Source organism: Apaloderma vittatum, unplaced genomic scaffold (assembly GCF_000703405.1).
Source record: "Apaloderma vittatum isolate BGI_N311 unplaced genomic scaffold, ASM70340v1 scaffold5322, whole genome shotgun sequence".
Lineage (NCBI taxonomy): Eukaryota > Metazoa > Chordata > Aves > Trogoniformes > Trogonidae > Apaloderma > Apaloderma vittatum.
This window is the reverse complement of record NW_009702934.1, coordinates 15,628-33,824: the sequence shown is the minus strand read 5'-3', so window position 1 is coordinate 33,824 and position 18,197 is coordinate 15,628. Positions and strand designations below refer to the sequence as shown.

Here is an 18,197-nt window from a genome sequence, read left to right as displayed (position 1 = left end):
CTGAAGAGAGTAAGATCAACCATCAGTAAGCAGTCAACGTTCTGAATTTTAAATTTCAAAAGACCCCACTGTTAAAGATTTTAAGTAAAAGCAGCAAAAAGAGACACACAAATGTGTAAAAATACTATAAAATCCTAATTGCCCAGAAATAGTATAATTAACATAATCAATGAGGCGCATTAAACATTAAGGGTTTTTTTGTTATTAAACTTACCTATAGGATTTCTGTCAAAAAACAAGACGGGAGCTTTCAAAATGGATTGAAACATTTTGTTGTGCAAATTCTGACCAGAATTAACAAGAACTTGAAACACCAGAAGACTTCTTATTATGCCAAACAGTATTGTAGCCACTGTTAATCCTGAAAGAAAAAAAAAAAGGACCGAGCATGCATACAGATATGAATCTTTCACAAGAAAAAGATTTAAACTGAAATAAAACCAAATTTTGTTGACTTCTGTATATAGCAAGAATCCAAACTTCAGCTTGGGGACTCAGACTGAGGGCAGAATATAGATATATTTGCCACTAGCTTCAGTTACCATCATATCATAAACAATTTCTCTTTTTCAGTTTGAAAGAATTGGTACTTTATAGAAATGTAGGAAATGTCTGTTAACCCATGAAATAAATCTGTATTAAAACCTTTTGCATAACAGCTCTGCTAAGAAATTCATTTCACAGTGCCGTGTATAATTGTGGCTTGCAGAGGTCACTGTGAAGATTCAACATTTGCCAGCAGGTATTAACCAAGTAATATATACATGGCTATTTAGAGACAACCTTGAGTTATTCTCAATCAGCCCAAACCACTCGTGCCATTCCTCCCCTTGTAAACCACATCAAATCTTTTAAATTATGTGTATTTCTTTAACACAGTGCAAGATGCATTCCTTATGCCATGTGAAATAGAGCCCTTCTAGGGAATTGGTCTGCAGACTGTCGTTTTCCTGGGCACATCTCCATTTACAAGACTGGGGTGCTACAGGGCAAGAGATGGAAACGAAGAATGGGATTGCTGCTGCCGCTGTTTGCCGTGTGTGATTTCCAGTGGGGCTGCCCAAATTCCTAGTCGATGAAGGTGACCAGTGAAGGGGTTACCGTTACACCTGGCAGCCCTCCTAGGCTCCAGGTGCTTCAGAAACTAAGTGCAGCCACCACAAGCCCAGATGCTCGAGCCTTGTGGACACCCTTAAGACAGGCCCTAACTATCGACAGAAAACACCACCTATTCCAAGGACAGGTCAAAGTGGACACAATTCAGGTACAGCTATACTAACAGTGGGGAAGAATGAGGTTTTAAATTATATGGTGTGGTTAAGACAATCAGTTATTCCACCCTGCTTACTGCCGCATTCTCCCAGCATGCAAGAAAAGGCAGCGCCGTTTCGTTTGTCTGCTCACGGCTCATCGCCCACGTTCTGCACAGTGTTGTTTTGAAGAAAAAAAGGACGTGGCTGGGATGAGACCTTGTTTGCCTTGTCCTGGCTGCTGTATTCCAGGCCAGGTAGAAGAAAACAACTTTTCCAAGAGTAACTGCACGCAACCAAAGAGGAAAGCTGGGCCACGCAAAAAGGGAGGAGAAGAGGTGCTAAGCAGGAGGCTGCGGCAAAGCCTGTGCCTAAGAGCAGTCTGTGGGAGCAGTGGGAGGAGAGGGAGCACAGCCTGGGAACCCACACTTCTGTACAATGTCACTCAGGCTTGGATGCCACTGGAAGCTGCTGGCATGACCCTCACCAAACATATCACCCCAAAACCCCTAATGACCAGGGAGAAACAGCAGGACCGAGACTTGCTTTCAAGTGCTTCATTCCCTCTGTCCCATGCCAAAGGTTTTTGCTTTCCTCATTTACAAGCTTACCACCTCAGTATGAGAGAGACAAGGATTCTCTGAAGGCTCACGTTATAGAAGAGGTGTGGAACTGGTACCTCAGTTCTGGCCAAAGGTGTTTCCCACTAACAGAAATTTTACTCTTCTAAATCTTTATCACACAGAAATGACTAGAAATAGGAAGGAACTATTCCAGTGATTTTTCTTTTTCCAGACACTGAGAATCAGAAATAAAATAAAAATTATATTTATACTGTTTCAGAGGTTACAGAAAAGGGTAAGTAAGATTATTATGTACTTCATACAAAACCTACCATCTTTTCATAACTTTCAACTTCACCTACAATTTTGTGTAAGCAAGTAAATGCTGCCTGGTCAGTTGCTGCAAATATCTCACTAAGCCACTTGCATATTTCAATATAAAGGTAACTTCCGCTGTTCTGCTATCTAGAACAAAACTTGCCTGAAAGGTTAAAATTTTCTGTAATGTGGTTTAGGTTACACGGTCAAAGAAAGCCAAGTTTGCTACACTTAATCATACTGTGCAGTCCACTGGAACCGCTCATGAAATAAGACATTACACAGAGAAAATAAGAGCCAAGTTTATCTGGCTCCTAAATTGTTGCTTCCCAGGCCAAGCACAATGTTTTCTGTCAAGCACTTAGACCATGTGGATCCCAAAAATAAACCCTAAACAAAAAAGCCTTCATCTATCCATTCAACACTGAGAGATGTTTCTGAATACATTCAGTGCATATTCTTCTGGTATTCCACTTGTTTCTCAGACCTACCATTTACATCTCCATCAAGAAATTACCACGTCATAAAAAAATGTACATCATTAGAAATGCTAAATAGCAGAGTCTGAGAGTATATTTCTACGCATTATTTTACTATGTCAATTTTTACTACATTTCAGAGCAGTATTTCAAGATGTTTGTATACAAGGATCAATCTGTTTTTCTGGATATCCAGAAGCATATGGTGACCTACTGAAATATATTGAAACGTGTTTTAACATCTTGCTTTGCATATCAATCTATGACTTTCTTTAAAAACTCGTTCTTTAGCTGTGGCACTTCAGAAGGAATGCAGCCATGCCAAGTTTTACAACAGCACAGAATGAGTATCCATTTCTAATCCCTCTTGCCCATCCATATAATGACTGAAGATTGAGCTCGATGACCTATTAGTAAAGACAATAACCACAACCTTATGGTGACTGACTTTTTGAATACTCAATTCCCAGTTTACTTGCCAAACTCTAGGCAAAGCAAATTAAGAATCTGCATTCAACTTATTTCTTCTGCTGGATTTTTTTTTTGTTAATTCCTACTAATTTAGTCAGGAAGCAAGACTCGGGCTCAGTTACTGCTAACAATCACATTTCCTCACACTGCCATTGCTTCTCACCTCTCACAACTATTTATTATGTTAGGTCAGATAATGAACAGTTCTTTAGACACACACACATACATATGTTATTACCTGCATAAATTCCCAAATAAAAGTGAAGATCTAGATGTTCTGTCTCATTTGCTCCATTATTTCCATTTGTTGTAACATTCAACTTTTCTTGATGATTTGCCCTGTGGAAATGCATACAGAAGATAACGATCATGAAATCGCATCCTACGAATATTCATGAGCATGTTTAACTGTTTCTAGATTCAACTCTGTGGAAATCTTTGGTTCAAAAGATCCCATGCACCGATACTGTCATGAATCACACCATGAGTAGAAACACTCACAGGCTACTCCTCAGTATATTTTTTTTCCCCTCACAAAACAAGTGGAGATTAGAAAAGACCAAGCATATTCTGAAGTTTCCTAGAACAGGTTTCTCTCCACACCACCACCCATACAACACTGACTTCTATTAGACAAACAGCACTTGACTGAGAAGGCAGAAAGGACTGACCAGTTATTATCAACTTACCAGTAAGAAAGCCACCAGTCCTGAAGCACATATGCCACCTTGAGTAAAAGAGGCAAATACAAGAATCATCTTAGAAAATGAAAAAAAAAAATTAGAAAATTAAATTTCCCTGCTATTCTTTCATGATCTCTGGGAAAACATCACATATTCAAGAAAGTATGCCATCCAGTCTTTCAAGACCAGCAGCAATTTGCAAAGCACATTAGAAGGTGCATTAGAACCCTCTACAAAGAAAGAAGTTACCTTACATTACCTTATATGATAGCAAACTGAAGGAAAGCAATACACTTAAGTAAACAAAATATAGTAGCTCTCCTAATGTATGTTAATTGCACATTAAAGAACTCACTTTTTCAGTTCGTAAATTTGCTGCTAGAGATATACCAAAATGCTTTTTGATTAACAAACTTTCTGATGTTACCAGTCCAGAAATTTGTGTTTATATGAGATAATTACCAGAAACAGGGTTGAAGGAGGATGAGAGAAGACAGGGAGGGAAAAACTCCTACTGCCACCTTCCTTCTGTGCTGAGAGGTGACTACAAACTTGTAACAGGACTATTTATCTCAAAACATACCTCTGTTCACGTGAATTTAAAGTACTGAGTGGTCTACTGCAGAGATTTGATCTCGCTCTGGTATCTTTCCAACAGACTCAATTCAAGGACAAGCAAAGAGGAAGTAACACATCTAAATATATAGACCATCTTTTACAGCCATGTCCAATCATTTCCATGAAATGAATTTAAGTTTTTTCAGCAGGGAACAGAGAAAAAGGCAATAAACTATCTTCATGCAGCTTCCTCAGCTCACTATTTCTTTCAATAAGTTTCAAAATAATTTAAAAATTTTTTTACATACATGCTACATACAGTTGGCATGACGCACAATACTTGCCTATCTTCTTTCTCGCTTTCTTATCCTGCTAAACAGTGACCCTCCTTCTAGCCATTCTCACAGCACACATTTATTTGAGGTCCCTTCCAACCCCTGACATTCTGTGATTCTGTGATCTGCAGGCAAGCTTTTCTTTTAATGCTTCTCTCAGATTCTCCTCAACTGGGAACATACTGACTGTTCCACTTGGTTAAACACTACTTTATACACCTCATGATTTTGTTCTCTGTCTCAAAAATTAAGACTGGCTTATAATTTCTGTGGTATGCTGCCAGTAAAATTATTATTTTACTGAAGTACTACAAATATTGAAATAAGTATCACTGTAAGACTTCTCAAGACTGTATAGAATCACAGAATGTTAGGGGTTGGAATGGACCTTGAAAGATCATCTAGTCCAATTCCCCTGTCCAAGTAATACAGAAGTATTAAAGAACATCATGCTCCCAAATATTTTAGATGAAACATCACAGTAACAAGCATACATCACTTTAAAAAAAACCCACAAAATTGCAAGCCCAAAAATACATTCAATATTGTGGCTCCCAACAACTTACCTGTGCCAAAATATTGAATATTATAAGTATAAAAATCACAAAGTAGTTTGCTCCTGCAGTGAAGTATTTTCTGTAAACTTTAAAGTTTATTTTTCCCTCAGAACGACTCTCCTCTGGCACTGCAGCCAGTGCATTTTCAGCCTTAAAAAAAAAATAAAAATAAAACCCATCAACCTTGCAGTTACAGATTCACACTAAGCCACTTGAAAGTCATGGTTCAGAATTAGCAAACAATTAAATAAGGAGATAAAAATGACTACACATAAAGAACCTTAAATATCGGAACTATAGCTTGGACAAAAAAAACATTAGCATCAGTGGAGTAATACTCAAAAACCTACTTTGCAAAATGTCACTGTGAGGATTTTATTTTGCACTGCATCACAGAATGTAACCTGACTCCATTTACAGCCAGAAATACTTACTCTGACTGATCACTAAGGGAAGTTTTCCTTTTCTTATATACTAGTTTCAGTCAAAACTGGTCTGGAAATTAGGACCTTGATTTGGGAAAGATTCTGTTTTCAGAGTCCTTTTCAGAAAAGTATTTAAAGTAAATATTCTTCTGCAAGTATGCACCAAAATCAACTAACACATACCCAGAGTAACAAACAACCTGTAAAGTTCTAATCACCTCCTTGCAAGTAACAACAAAGCAAGTAAAAAAAGAAAACCAAGTGACATATACCCACAGCATAAAAGTGACAATCATTAGGGACACACAGGGATTACTCGTTCCATGGATGCGGCATCACCACAAGTCTGTCAGGGTTAGAGGGCTCCCAAGCTGTTTCATGTGAACGCAACGACAGCAGCAGAAGGCCAGTCCTTACAGCCCAGACACCTTACGGCTGCTTTTGCACCGTGCAGACCAAGAAATAATGAGGCACTGGAAGTCAAGCCGGCACCATGCAAAGCATTCTGTTCTCACCCACCTAAGGGCTGTGGAGAGCAACGCGGTGGCATCCCAAGGGACTTGCTCAGGGCCAGCTCAGGATCATGTGAGTATGCTGATGCCAGCCATGCAAATGTAGATTTTGTATAAAGCCGCCATGTCTGCGTGCAGTTCCCAGAGCTCTGAGTTTCAGGGAAGGTATTAGTGTGAGCTCAGCAATGCATGGATAGAAGCCACCCAAAAGAGTGATACTGGCCCTGTCAAGTACTGCTGTCAGAGGACAGGATGAAGGAAGCGCAGCGCGGTTCCTCTGGACACCTACAGGATTCTTTGCTGCATCCACCAGTGCCGGTGTTGAACCTGACAAAACTCACCCTGCTGGGTGTGAACAGGACAGCACAGAGCTGTGAGATGCAGGAGGTGGCAGGACTGCCAGGCACAGCCCTGCGCACGTTTTCCACAGCCGAGCTCTCACCTGCTAACGCAGTGCAACAACCCCCAAAACTCTCATGCAGCAAGGAAAGCCCTTATTAAAGTTTAAGTTAAAAACCAGCCAGACAACAATTTGAGACACGTCTATCCTCGGAGCACTCACAGGTGGTTGTTCCACTGCTCCATCTTTCTGTGAGTGGACAGAAGAATCCTGGGACCAGACAGAGGACTCCGAGAAGGTTCGGCTCCGGGCAGACTTCAGGTTGGGAGTTCCTGGAACAGACGGCTGTTCTGCCTCCTCATCTCTTTTCAAAAGGGAAGCAAAGTCGATGCCAGATCTCAGGAACTCTGAATAGGTACCTTTCCCCACCATTTTACCCTACAATTAACATAAGCTTTGATTATCTTCATTATACACTTTCTGTAAAGGACAATTTTTCCTATCCATACTTGCTGCCTCTGAGGTTCTGCAGTTGCTGAGCACATATCCCCCTGCAGTAACTAAACTGAAGCCCCTTAACCATAGTTCCTCATTTAGAAGAGCAGAAACAAGCTCTTCACCCTCTAATTAGTCTCTTTCTGGCAGCTAACCAGGCCAAGGAGCACACAAATGGGATGACGAAAGTCCCAGTCACAGCCAGGTGAGAGTTACCTCCTTGGAGAAGCTGCAGGAGACAGCCACGCACAGCTTTAGGACGAGCTGTTGGAACTACATACATAACCGTCAGTCTTTCTATGTTACTCCACGCAAGGGGTAAACAGCAGCTTCATTTTCTGGTCATCACGGAGCTCTACAAGGAGCAGCACAAACCATTTCCCAACTTCTTGCAGCCCTATCACAAATTCACTTCTAGAAAGCTGCTGTAACTATTAAAGGTATCTGAATGGGAGCAAAAAGTCACTAATGTCCTTTTTTGCAACTCTGTGATGCATTCAAAGTCATTTCATGTACTCTACCACCCAACCTTAAAAAAATAACTCAAAAGACCCACATCATATAAGAAAACAGCTGAAGTCCTTGCACTTTCCCTCTACCTCAGAATAACGGGTAAAACAAAGTTTGGAAGGAATCAGTTTCTCTGAAGGCCTGCTCATTCTCAAAGGTATCTGTGACCATTTCTCACCCTTAATTTTAAAAAGGGACTGGCTGCAAATCCAACATAGATCTTAATTCATACAAAAGCATAAGAAACAAGAATAAAAGCAAAGCATTAACGTATTCTCAAAACAAGCAATTCTCTCAGAATACATTACACATATGTGAGATAAAAATCAGCATATAAGAATGCATATATGCAGAAACAGACTTTCCAGGGAAGGTATTCTTAGAAAAAACGACTTGATATTTATAAATCTTTTAAAACATATAAATCTTTAAAAACATAGACAGATGTTATAACTAAAAACTAAAAATACAATTATTTTTTTCATTTTTACATAAAAAAGGATAATTAGAAAGTAGGTCAAATATAAAAGCATAGACACTGACATCACTTACATCTTTTAAAATTAAAATCTGATTTGCAGCACGGAGATACTGCAACTGATGAGTGACCAAAACAGAGATCTTCTGGTGTAAGGCCTGACAAATACATCTGCAAAGAGATGGAAAGATTTATAAAAAAAAAAAAAAAAGGTCCTAAAACATTTTGACTATTTCTGGAAAAAGTCTTCTATTCAATTACACAGTATTTAAAACAAGCGAATAAGATGTCCAGGCTTATTAGATTCATAAAAGTTACACTTAACAAATATGTTACTTATTTAACTTTGTAAGTTTCCAAAACTACAGAGAAGAAATTTTGTATTTCTTGTCTGGGGTGAAAGAGGAGAAAATATCATAAGGATATTTTACTAAAACTGCATTAAACATCCTCCTAACAAATGTATATGTCTTAAGTTGAAATGCAAAGAGGGTATTTATCAAAAATTAAATTAATGGAAAGAGAAAGCAGGGCAACATACTGTGGACAACTATGGATAAATAAAGCCAACAGAAGTAATTTCTTTGAGATGAACTTTCAGAGCAGGTGGAAAGTGAGCCACAGAGTTCTGGAGAAGTCAACAGTACTAATTTGAGCTATATCCAGGTAGGTATTGAGGTAGAGGAGCAAGATCATCCTTCAACCACCTCTGACGTCTTCCAATCGAATCAAGGCTTTCCCCTTCCTCTCCAGCACCTTACCTGCTTACCTTAGACGCTTCCCCAGAAGTTTGGGATTTTGAGGAAGAATCGAAGAAGGGACTGAGAATATCAGAACCAGTCAGCGAGTTCAGTCCCATGCAGTTTTTAGCAGAAAAGACATCTGATGACTTTTCAGCAGACTTGAAAGGCCACCAAAGCCAAAAAAAACCCAAGCCAATCAAAAATACAGCACAGAGCAATGGCTTCTAAGTGTAGAGGTCTGCGAGCATGCTCTTCATGTACAACAGGGACAGCACAGACACAGCTGAGATCCAACACTACCAACACTCTCATTGCACCAGCTAAAGATGCGCAACATAACATCACCTTTAACAAAAACTATCGAGAAGGATGGACAAAAATCGGAGGCTACAGGATATTTACTTGCCTGGCAGGAAAGCTGCCAAAAGAGAATGTATCAGGTGTTCACCACGAAGAGATCTAGCTTTCCCTTACCTAATCCCTTGATCACTGATTTTTCTGTATGTCAGATGTATGTCTAACAGCTTTCTAGGACAAACTAGCCACTAGAAAATCCAAAGGCTGAAAAACCTTTAAATCTTGATCCTGAGTCAGGGTGACTCCACTGCATTTTAAGTTTGCATTTGGAGGGGGGAGAAAAAAAAAAGAAGAGGGGGAAAAAAAAGTGGGTTATCGCAGCATCAGAGCAAACCAATTAGAACTGTGAGAGTTGTCAGCACAGCATCCTGCATGATCTTGATCTCAGGAGAGAAGGCAGAAATGACCTCTGTGGAAATATAAATTTCCACTGATATACCAGGTCACTCAATTGAGAATTTCTAAAAAAAAACAACAACAACTCTCGATTTGATGTCTATCTGGGTAGAAAGAAGTTAGCTGAATAGTTTGTTGATAACAGGCGAGTAGAAAAATTGTTGTCACAATTCACTGGCATGAGCACGGGGAGGAAAAATCGCAACAAAGAGCGTATACTTGGATCTATTACTGAGTTAAACAACTCACTGCTCAGAGAGCTCAGTAGAAAATTTTGTCATTTAAAATACTGTATCATGAAGCACAGAAGTTGCAAAACTAGTCAAATACTAAGAGTACATACTTCAACATCTGCTTCAAAACATCAAACTACTTGAGCTTTATGTTCAAAACCTTTTTAAAAATTTTTTTTTTTTAAATAATTCTCTATCCCACTTGACAAGATCCATTCTGCCGTTTACAGTGAACTTTAAGTTTGCATGGTGCCTTGGCTGCCACAGAAGACTGAAACCAGAGTTCAGAGAGAGGCTCAGCAAAACCCAACGTGTTAAAAGGGCTGGCACAAAACTCTTGAGAGCTTGCTGAATTCTTATTAGTGAAAAATGTGGTATTGTCTCAGTACTGACAAGAGAAAAAAACCCACCGCAGAATAGTCCATAAGTATTTATGTTTTCAAACTAGTTCACCAAGACACAGTTTGATTGCTCATCTACTTTTAGAAATACTGCTCTGTGTAGCTGAAGAAAAGCAACCATCAGTTTTAGGTGAGACAATACCCAGTTGTAGGTGAACCACTATGTGACAGTGCCTCCCTTTCTCACAGACAATGCAGAAAATCCGGGGAACTCAGCAGGGGATGTACCTGGTCCATGTGTTCAGATGTCTGCTGGAGTACACCCAGAACTGCCGCCACCTTTTTCACTTGTTTAAAACCCCACAAAATTCACCTTCCTTGTGCTTCTCTGTGACCCTCTCAAGGACCCTAATCTGATAGACTGTGGGCACATCTAATACACGACAGCAGGACAAATTCCTGCACAAAATGCAGTCGCCATTGCCACATTTATTACATCTATGAGCACGCGCAGACACACACACACAGACAGAAGAGACGTGGACAGAGAAGACCCAAAGCTTCTTCAGCCTTTTCAGGACAAGCAAAATGGGGATGAAGGGATCATGAAAGCTGCATCCTCTTCCCCAAGTTAAGAATCAATTTAAACTTGACAGATTCTGGATAGGTTGTTCTGTATGTTTGTTCATTTTGAGCTGAACAACAGAAGTTTCAACATCCTTGAACATATATCCCAAGAGCAAGCTACCTTTACTATTACAATTGTATTTTTTCCTTTAAAGTCCAAGTATGCATCTTCTGGTGCTCTTTAAATCCACTGCTTCCCAGAGGACAGCAGACCAGTTTATACCTGTATGCACAGTCCCTTTATACACGTCTCTCTCTTTCATGTCTTTTTTTTTTGTTTCCTGTAGATCCAAAAAAAAAATACCACCTCCCTCCCAAACACTTCCCTTTCCTTTTTCTTTTAAATGTGAAATAGTTTTCTCTCTTCCCTGCTTTGACACTCAGATGTTCTTGATGGTCTATGCTGGACTCTCAACCTGGTCTACATTTTTTGGAAGTGCACAAAATTGTAACATTCCAGTTAAGACCTTACAGGCACAAAACATAATAAGAGGATTACTATGCCTGTACTGTCAGATACAGCGCTGGTCCTAAAACCCAGGGCACAGTTTCTTTAACAAGAGCATGACATTGCTGACCCATACTGGATTTGTGATCTACCACAATCTGCGCCTCCCTTTTCCATAAAATCGCCACATGACTGATCCCTGCTCATTGTATGTTCACGGAGGTGACACTTCGCACTTATCCCTGCTGCGCGCATCTAGTAATTCACATCTTGTAACCAAGATTTTCCAAATCCCTGTCCATCTCCTGAATGGCTCAAAACATTGCCTGGTTTTCTAAGACCTGAAAATGTAGCATCAATGACATTCACTCATCATCAGGAATACCAACTCAGGATAGATCTCTCCAGAAATTACACTCCTCCAATTTGAGAAAAATAAGTACAGAAATGACATTTTAAGTTAACAAATCTAAGTAACAGCACACCATTTTCCATTTTAAAACCCCTTGCACTTTGGCAGCAAATTTCTATACAGCGAAAAATTAAAATTAGCTCGAGTTTTGATACTGAAGAGCATGCAGCAGAACATACTTACTCAGAGGGGGTCCTATAACACCACAGCGCGTCTATGCAAAGGCTGCTTTCGTGCATACAAATGCTCATTTGTTCCTCCCTCCCTATCAGGTTTTCTTTTCTCTGAGAAAGTTATTCTTTAATCTTTTTTAAGTTTTTATCTTCAAGAACCAGCTTTCTTTCACCTCTGCAAAGTGTCTCTTCTTTAATGATTCCACTTTCTTCCTTACCATTCTTTTTGCCTCTCCTTTTCGGAAGTTCACATGCAAGTTTAACTTTACTCTAGTTAATACTTATATTTGTTTCAATGAAAATAACCACTGAAATGAAATTAAAGCACATGCAGAAGTGCTCACAGGCATAAAGTCTTTGTTATATTAATTTACTCGCTACATTTGCTTTCCTCTTCCTTCCCTTTAAATTTAAGTGGTTTAGGGAGAACAGTCCCTCACTTGCTTTTGTACATTTTGAAGTTTACAGAATTTCAGAACAACAGCAAAAAAGTGTAGTATTTTTACCAGAGACAAAAAAAATCCCCGCACCTACTTCTACCAAGCTGTTTCTATTCCTAAGCTTATCTTGCGAACCATTTATCTCCATCTCGTGATAAGTCCCAGTCTCGAACCATTTACCTCCATCTCGTGATAAGTCCCAGCCTCTACTGGGCTAACGTGTAAGTACAACTGGTCCACAAAATCCACTGTCCCAGTGGATGGCTGGAGAAAATACATAAGCAAACACACAGTGACGCTTTCTTTGACACACATTTCCAGTTTCCAAAGTCCATATATTAGGGACTTTTTGAGTCAGAGATCCTAAGTGCTTAAGTAGCTCTTTGTGAGCTTTTCCTACATGAATTTGCATACCTCCCTTTTCAGCTTATTTCTGGTTTAGTATTCATAATACTGTTTTGCAACTGCACCCACAGACCATTAAAGCACACTACTACCCCGGGGCTTGGCAAGTGGGTTTTTTTGCTTTTGTATCACGCGATTTAAACAAAACAAAAACAAAACCACACACATTTCTGCAAGACAAAAACTGTAAAATGTTACAGCTTTTTGAAAAAGCACAATGTACAGTGAACACACGCTTTTCACTTTCTGGGAAAAAAACAACAACCAAACCAACAAAAATCCAAAACCCTAAAAAACATTACTAAAACATATTCCTACCTTTTGAACATATTCCCTAGAATAAACACAGTGAAACTCAAGGAATTTCAATTGTATCATCTAAATGTAAAGGTATAACCAAGACATTTTTAAGAGAAACATCTATAACACAAAAAAGAGGTACAGAGCATTCTAGTTTCCTCAGTATTTCGCTTCAGGGCTGTAACCACTTCAGTGCATCAGAGGCATGAGCATGGAACAGGTGTGAAACACAGAGCAGGAAGCTGAACAGATAATTCTCAATTTACAGAGATCCTACCTGAAACAGAGGAGAGCAAAATCCTTAAATTTACACACTTACTCCCCTGTACACTTGTCCTCAGTGGACAAAAACATGTAATACATATATGCCTTTAAACACAGCACTGGCAAGTACATGCCGGGGTTATCTTTGCTTGGCTCCTCTGACACACTGATAGTGTCTGTACTCCCTCTACAGAAACGAGACATGCTAGCTTTTCTCCACTATCTTTACAGGACTGATGAGCTCCACTTGCTTTTAATTACCTACACCACCATAACAGCACTTCTTCCTCAAAACTGCAGTGTTCCAGGAGACCTACAAGCATACTCCACTTTGAGAGATACGAGACTGGAAGCATTCATGGACTCCTAAGGGTTCCAAAAATCAAATTACTTTGAACAGACAAAGCAAATATTAAGTTCTGTATAGCTAACTAAAAAAAAACCAACAAACCACAATTAAAAAAAAGTGGGTTTACTAATTTTCTTTACTTCACTTTTCTCCTCCCCTCCAGCACTTCTGGAGCTTAGCTAAGAATGCACTCAGGAATTCAGGATCTGTTAATCCATGCACTTTGCATGATGGAATTTTCCCATTCGCCTTTGCCACCGGTTCAATTCTTCCTCACCTTCTTCTGCAATTACAAAGGACGCTTTTGCTATAGAGTCACGCTTGCTCCATTCCCTCTCCTGCACAGGAATGCTCAGTTACCTCAGATGGCAATGCAGAGACTTTATCTTCCAGGACACCTGGCCTGTCAGCCCCAACACATGTTTATCCCATGACCATTGCTCATTTGCACATCCCTTGAGTCCTTATGGGAGGCCACTGGCAAGTACCAGGTATTCCATTTGAATAGATGCTAAACAGACGCAGTGATTTCTTCTGCAGCTTTAATCTAGTTCCAGAGGCAAAAATCCAGAGAGAAAATATAAACGACCATACGTTCAAAACAGCTTTCTCCTTAAAAAAGATTTGCAGAACTCTGTTTGATAGTAAAAATTATACACCTGTGCATACGACTCCCAAGTATCATCACAACTTTAGGTCTGATTTAAAAGATTCTCAAACTGTTCTGCAACTCTGTCTACTCTCACAAGCACAGAGGAGAAACAAAAAGAAATCAGACTGATCTGAATTATATGATCTGAAATCATATAATCTACAGAAATGTTTACCAAGATGCACAGGGAGAGCAGGAAATTTATTGAGATCCAAGCACGACTGACTTTCTTAGAACTTCACAGGCTATTTCAAACTTTATCACACAAGAAAATGTGCTACTGTATCTCTATGGTTGTCTCTCATTTAAAAACTAGAGGTCTCCAAATACCACATTCCATAGAAGTTATATATGAACATATATATCTATATATATATAATATATGCATATCTTCATATGCACACATAAATATATATAAGAACACAGAACTGTTTTAGTGCCCATCCCCCTTAATTAGGAAGAGGTTGAAGCACGCCTACTGTTAACTATCAAGAGAAGTCACGAAAAAAGAGACTACAAATAACATAAAAATAGGGAATCTCCAGTTTATACCTTACTAGGCCCCGAGGAACCTGACCAGGAGAGAGGAATTCATTGAAAGCTGGCTTTATCTGCTCCATCATGCACGGAACAACTCATCTGTATTATGGAGAAATTCTTAAGAGACATAATCGTTTATTAATAATATCGTGGATGGCTTTCCCACTGGAGCTGTGCTACTCACATTCTTTCTCTTTGAAAAACATTTATGTATTTTAAACTGTTTACTGCAGTAGCTGAATAGATCAGGAAGAAGAAGCAAATGTAGTGAGCCAGCCATCCACGAACTGTAGCTTTGGGGAATTACAAGGAACATACCTATCTTTGATGTAAACACATAGACTAGATGCTTCAAAAAAATTAAACATTAATGTAAAATTACAAGGGGGGGGAAAAAAAAAAAGATCGAGTGAACTGAACAATATTCCCTTCAGATTCTCATTAAACAATCCCCTGTTTCTTCCATCTCCTCCATTGTTTTATGCCTCGTGGTTTGGACTCCTGGGGGCAGCTTGTATGAAGTGGTGTCTCGGAAATTCCTCAGCACCATGTTCTAAGAAGTCATTCTTGCCCAAGTGCTCTCTCTCTCTCTTCTTTGCATTTCTAGCACTATTCAGGAAACATTAAAAAACATGCCCTGCCTTGTTTTTCAAAGTGAGCTACTTAACACTCTTCCCGCTACCCCCAGCACCTTTTATAGCTGCCTTGAAGGCCTCAGAAGACAACTTGTGTTTGTAAAAAAAGCCTTCCCTTAAGATCTTGAACAGGAAGGCATTGCTCCGTTTTTCCTGCCGCTACTACTCCACCCAGTCCATTTTCTCCAAAAAATTCTTCATTCTACTTTTATCTGTTTCGTTCAAACTGATCTAGAATTGGTGGGGAGGAGCAAATGAGAGAGTAAAGGAGGAACCCAGTTCGTTTTCAGAGTTTCAGATTCTCTGAGATAATCTCCTTATTCCTCCTCATCTCCACACATTTATCAGCAAAACACGCTGTGCCCACAGAGCAATAGCTTCTAGATCCTTTATGGCTTTGCACGTAGAAAAATCCACAATTCCAGTAGTGCAGTAGGATGCAGATGCTCCCAATGTCACAGGACACATAAAATGCAGAATAAATCAAAGAGGCACCCTGAGTTCTTCCTTTGCAAGACGCTGCTGTACCTTCCTGCTCTCCTCTTTGTGAAAAGACCTTAAGGCTTAAGGGAGAGGCAGGTCAACAGCTCCAGTGGGTGCACTTTCAGAACTGGAGCTGTAAAGTGATCTTGTGCAGAAACAGAAGAGCAGTGGCTACAGCCTAGAGAGCTTCTACAGGTATTAGAGGAATTTGATAGAGTATGTGAACTACAGAAATAATGAACTCCATCCATCAGTTGTGGCAGGTGAAAACGATCCTGCACAGAATAATGAACCTAAAAGTCTTATTCATCATAAAAGTCTTACTTCATACTGGACAACGGAAACAAACAGGAGCCATTTGAAGAAATGGGTAAAATGCACCAAAATGTTGATGGAGTTTCAGAGGGATCTCCAGATTTGAAACTGCAAACATCAACAAGATGTACAATTTTCAAACTTGGAAAAAAAAGCACACACGCAATGTCAGTCAATGCAAATTCTATAAGCATTTCTGTTAAGTTTTTATGATTGTCTAGGGGTGAATAGGAGGGAACAACGGTAAAATCAAATTAATTCAAAGGATGTAAGTAAGCTCAAGAAAACACTCATTTAAGACTTCGACCAAAGCTCACCAAATTCAGCCAATGCCAGTTTTTCCTTCTACTTCTAATAAACTCTAGATTACATCTTCTGACACCAAAAGTCACAGGCTAAGAAAAAGTAAGGATGAAACACTGGCTGAGAATAACTGGATCATTCTCATACTCACTATGTGCCAGAGATTAAGTAGTCTGAAAGAAGAGAGACTGAGAAGAGGAAATTTATTGAGAAGACTTAATGAACGCTCTCCTAATTCTTCAGGAATTGAGGAAGATCCAATTTCTCCCTCTCATGGTAAGTTTATATATTCTTTTCCTCTATTTCTGCTCTGCAGGCCGTGGTTCCCCTGTTTCATCTACTTGACAGAAATTTCAACTATTCAAGAATGAAAACAAAAAAATCACTCCAGAATCTAAGAGAATTCTGTCCCTTCATTTAGCCACTCAAATCAAGTGCTTATTACTATGCAAATAAAGCTGCAGCAAATCAAGAAGTGATTTAAAATTCCACCTCATATTATTCATCACTCAGGACCAACATTCTTAAAATCCAATATTCATAATAACCCGCTATGCTCATAGGTGAAATTTGACATTTTTCCTCAAGAAAATAACACATATTACCTTACAAATAATTATAATTGTATATCTTCTAAACAGACTTTTACTGGACTTCCTTTTAAAGAACAAAATGAAAGACATGCAGAGGAAAAAAGCTGTACCTCCTCCAAATACATAACACAGAGGAAAAATAAATGCAAAAAGTGAACCCATTAAGTTCTGTAAAGAGATTCACCTCCTGGAAAATGTTTTCTCAAATTTTTCTATAAGGAATTAGAAGGTAATAATTGTATTTTAAATTAAAATAAAGGAGCAACATACTTTTCAAACAAATGTCTTCCAACTTCAGCATCTACTGCACTCAGTGGATCATCCAAAAGATAGATGTCTGCATCTTGATACACAGCTCTAAAAGGTTTAAAGAAAAGTCAGTATCAAGAATTCTTACATTTGTTTACTCTAGTCACTAAAGTCTGACAATTTACAAATTTTAGGAACAGCAAAAACCACTAGCCTGGCCAGATTTACACGGGCTTTCTGTCCACCGCTCAGCGTAGCTCCACGATCTCCTATGACCGTGAGGTCACCATCTGCTAATAATTCCAAGTCCTGTGAACATGAAAGAACAGACAGTAAGATCACCTTTTTTTAAAAAATCATTTTAATTTCAAAGATTGACAAAGCTGCTTCAAAAAAAACATTTTATTATTTGAAAAGTATTAACTTTTAGTCTCACACTAAAATAGAAGATTTCATACTAAATGAAATATCTGCAGTTTCTTTATGATTTCGTCCTTCAGCAAAAGATAATTAAGAAAGCAGGAAAAGCAAGTGAGATCTTAAAGTTCATTTTTTCTACAGCTTTACCAGAGGGACAAGCACTACTTTTCTTAGTGTTACAAGCAATATTCGCTGGTGATTCAGAAAGTCAAATAAAAAAATATGAAGAAGAATAGTAAATTAATTTTTTACTAGAACAAAATGAGCTGTCACAATAAACAAAACTAAACTATTATCAGTAAATTATCTTCCATTTATTTGTCAATGTCCCTAAGAACTGTATTACTCTTGTTCTTACTACGATGTATCCAAGAGAAATAACCACAAATTTGGTTAATTTACAGGGCTTGGGACTGAGCAAGAGAACAAAATTATACAGCATTCCACGTCATACAATTGTATTTCCTATGCAGTAAACACAGAAGTTTTATATTAAGCTATAAAACATATTCTGCAAGTTTATTCACAGCTTTTATAAGACACAT

The 18,197-nt window shown here is 38.8% G+C and overlaps 1 protein-coding gene across 1 annotated transcript in view; it reads right to left on the bottom strand.

Annotated features, from left to right (window-relative positions):
* Positions 1 to 214: 214 nt before the first annotated feature.
* The window catches only part of ABCC4 (ATP-binding cassette, sub-family C (CFTR/MRP), member 4), a gene marked incomplete at both ends in the record, with an annotated part of 32,737 nt that continues 14,754 nt past the window's right edge, over positions 215 to 18,197 (bottom strand). Inside the window, 8 exons of the mRNA XM_009864407.1 lie at positions 215 to 361; positions 3,320 to 3,420; positions 3,771 to 3,808; positions 5,224 to 5,364; positions 6,714 to 6,929; positions 8,049 to 8,145; positions 17,254 to 17,340; positions 17,447 to 17,541. Coding sequence (XP_009862709.1) covers positions 215 to 361; positions 3,320 to 3,420; positions 3,771 to 3,808; positions 5,224 to 5,364; positions 6,714 to 6,929; positions 8,049 to 8,145; positions 17,254 to 17,340; positions 17,447 to 17,541 — 922 coding nt within the window. The remainder of the gene's footprint in view (positions 362 to 3,319; positions 3,421 to 3,770; positions 3,809 to 5,223; positions 5,365 to 6,713; positions 6,930 to 8,048; positions 8,146 to 17,253; positions 17,341 to 17,446; positions 17,542 to 18,197) is intronic.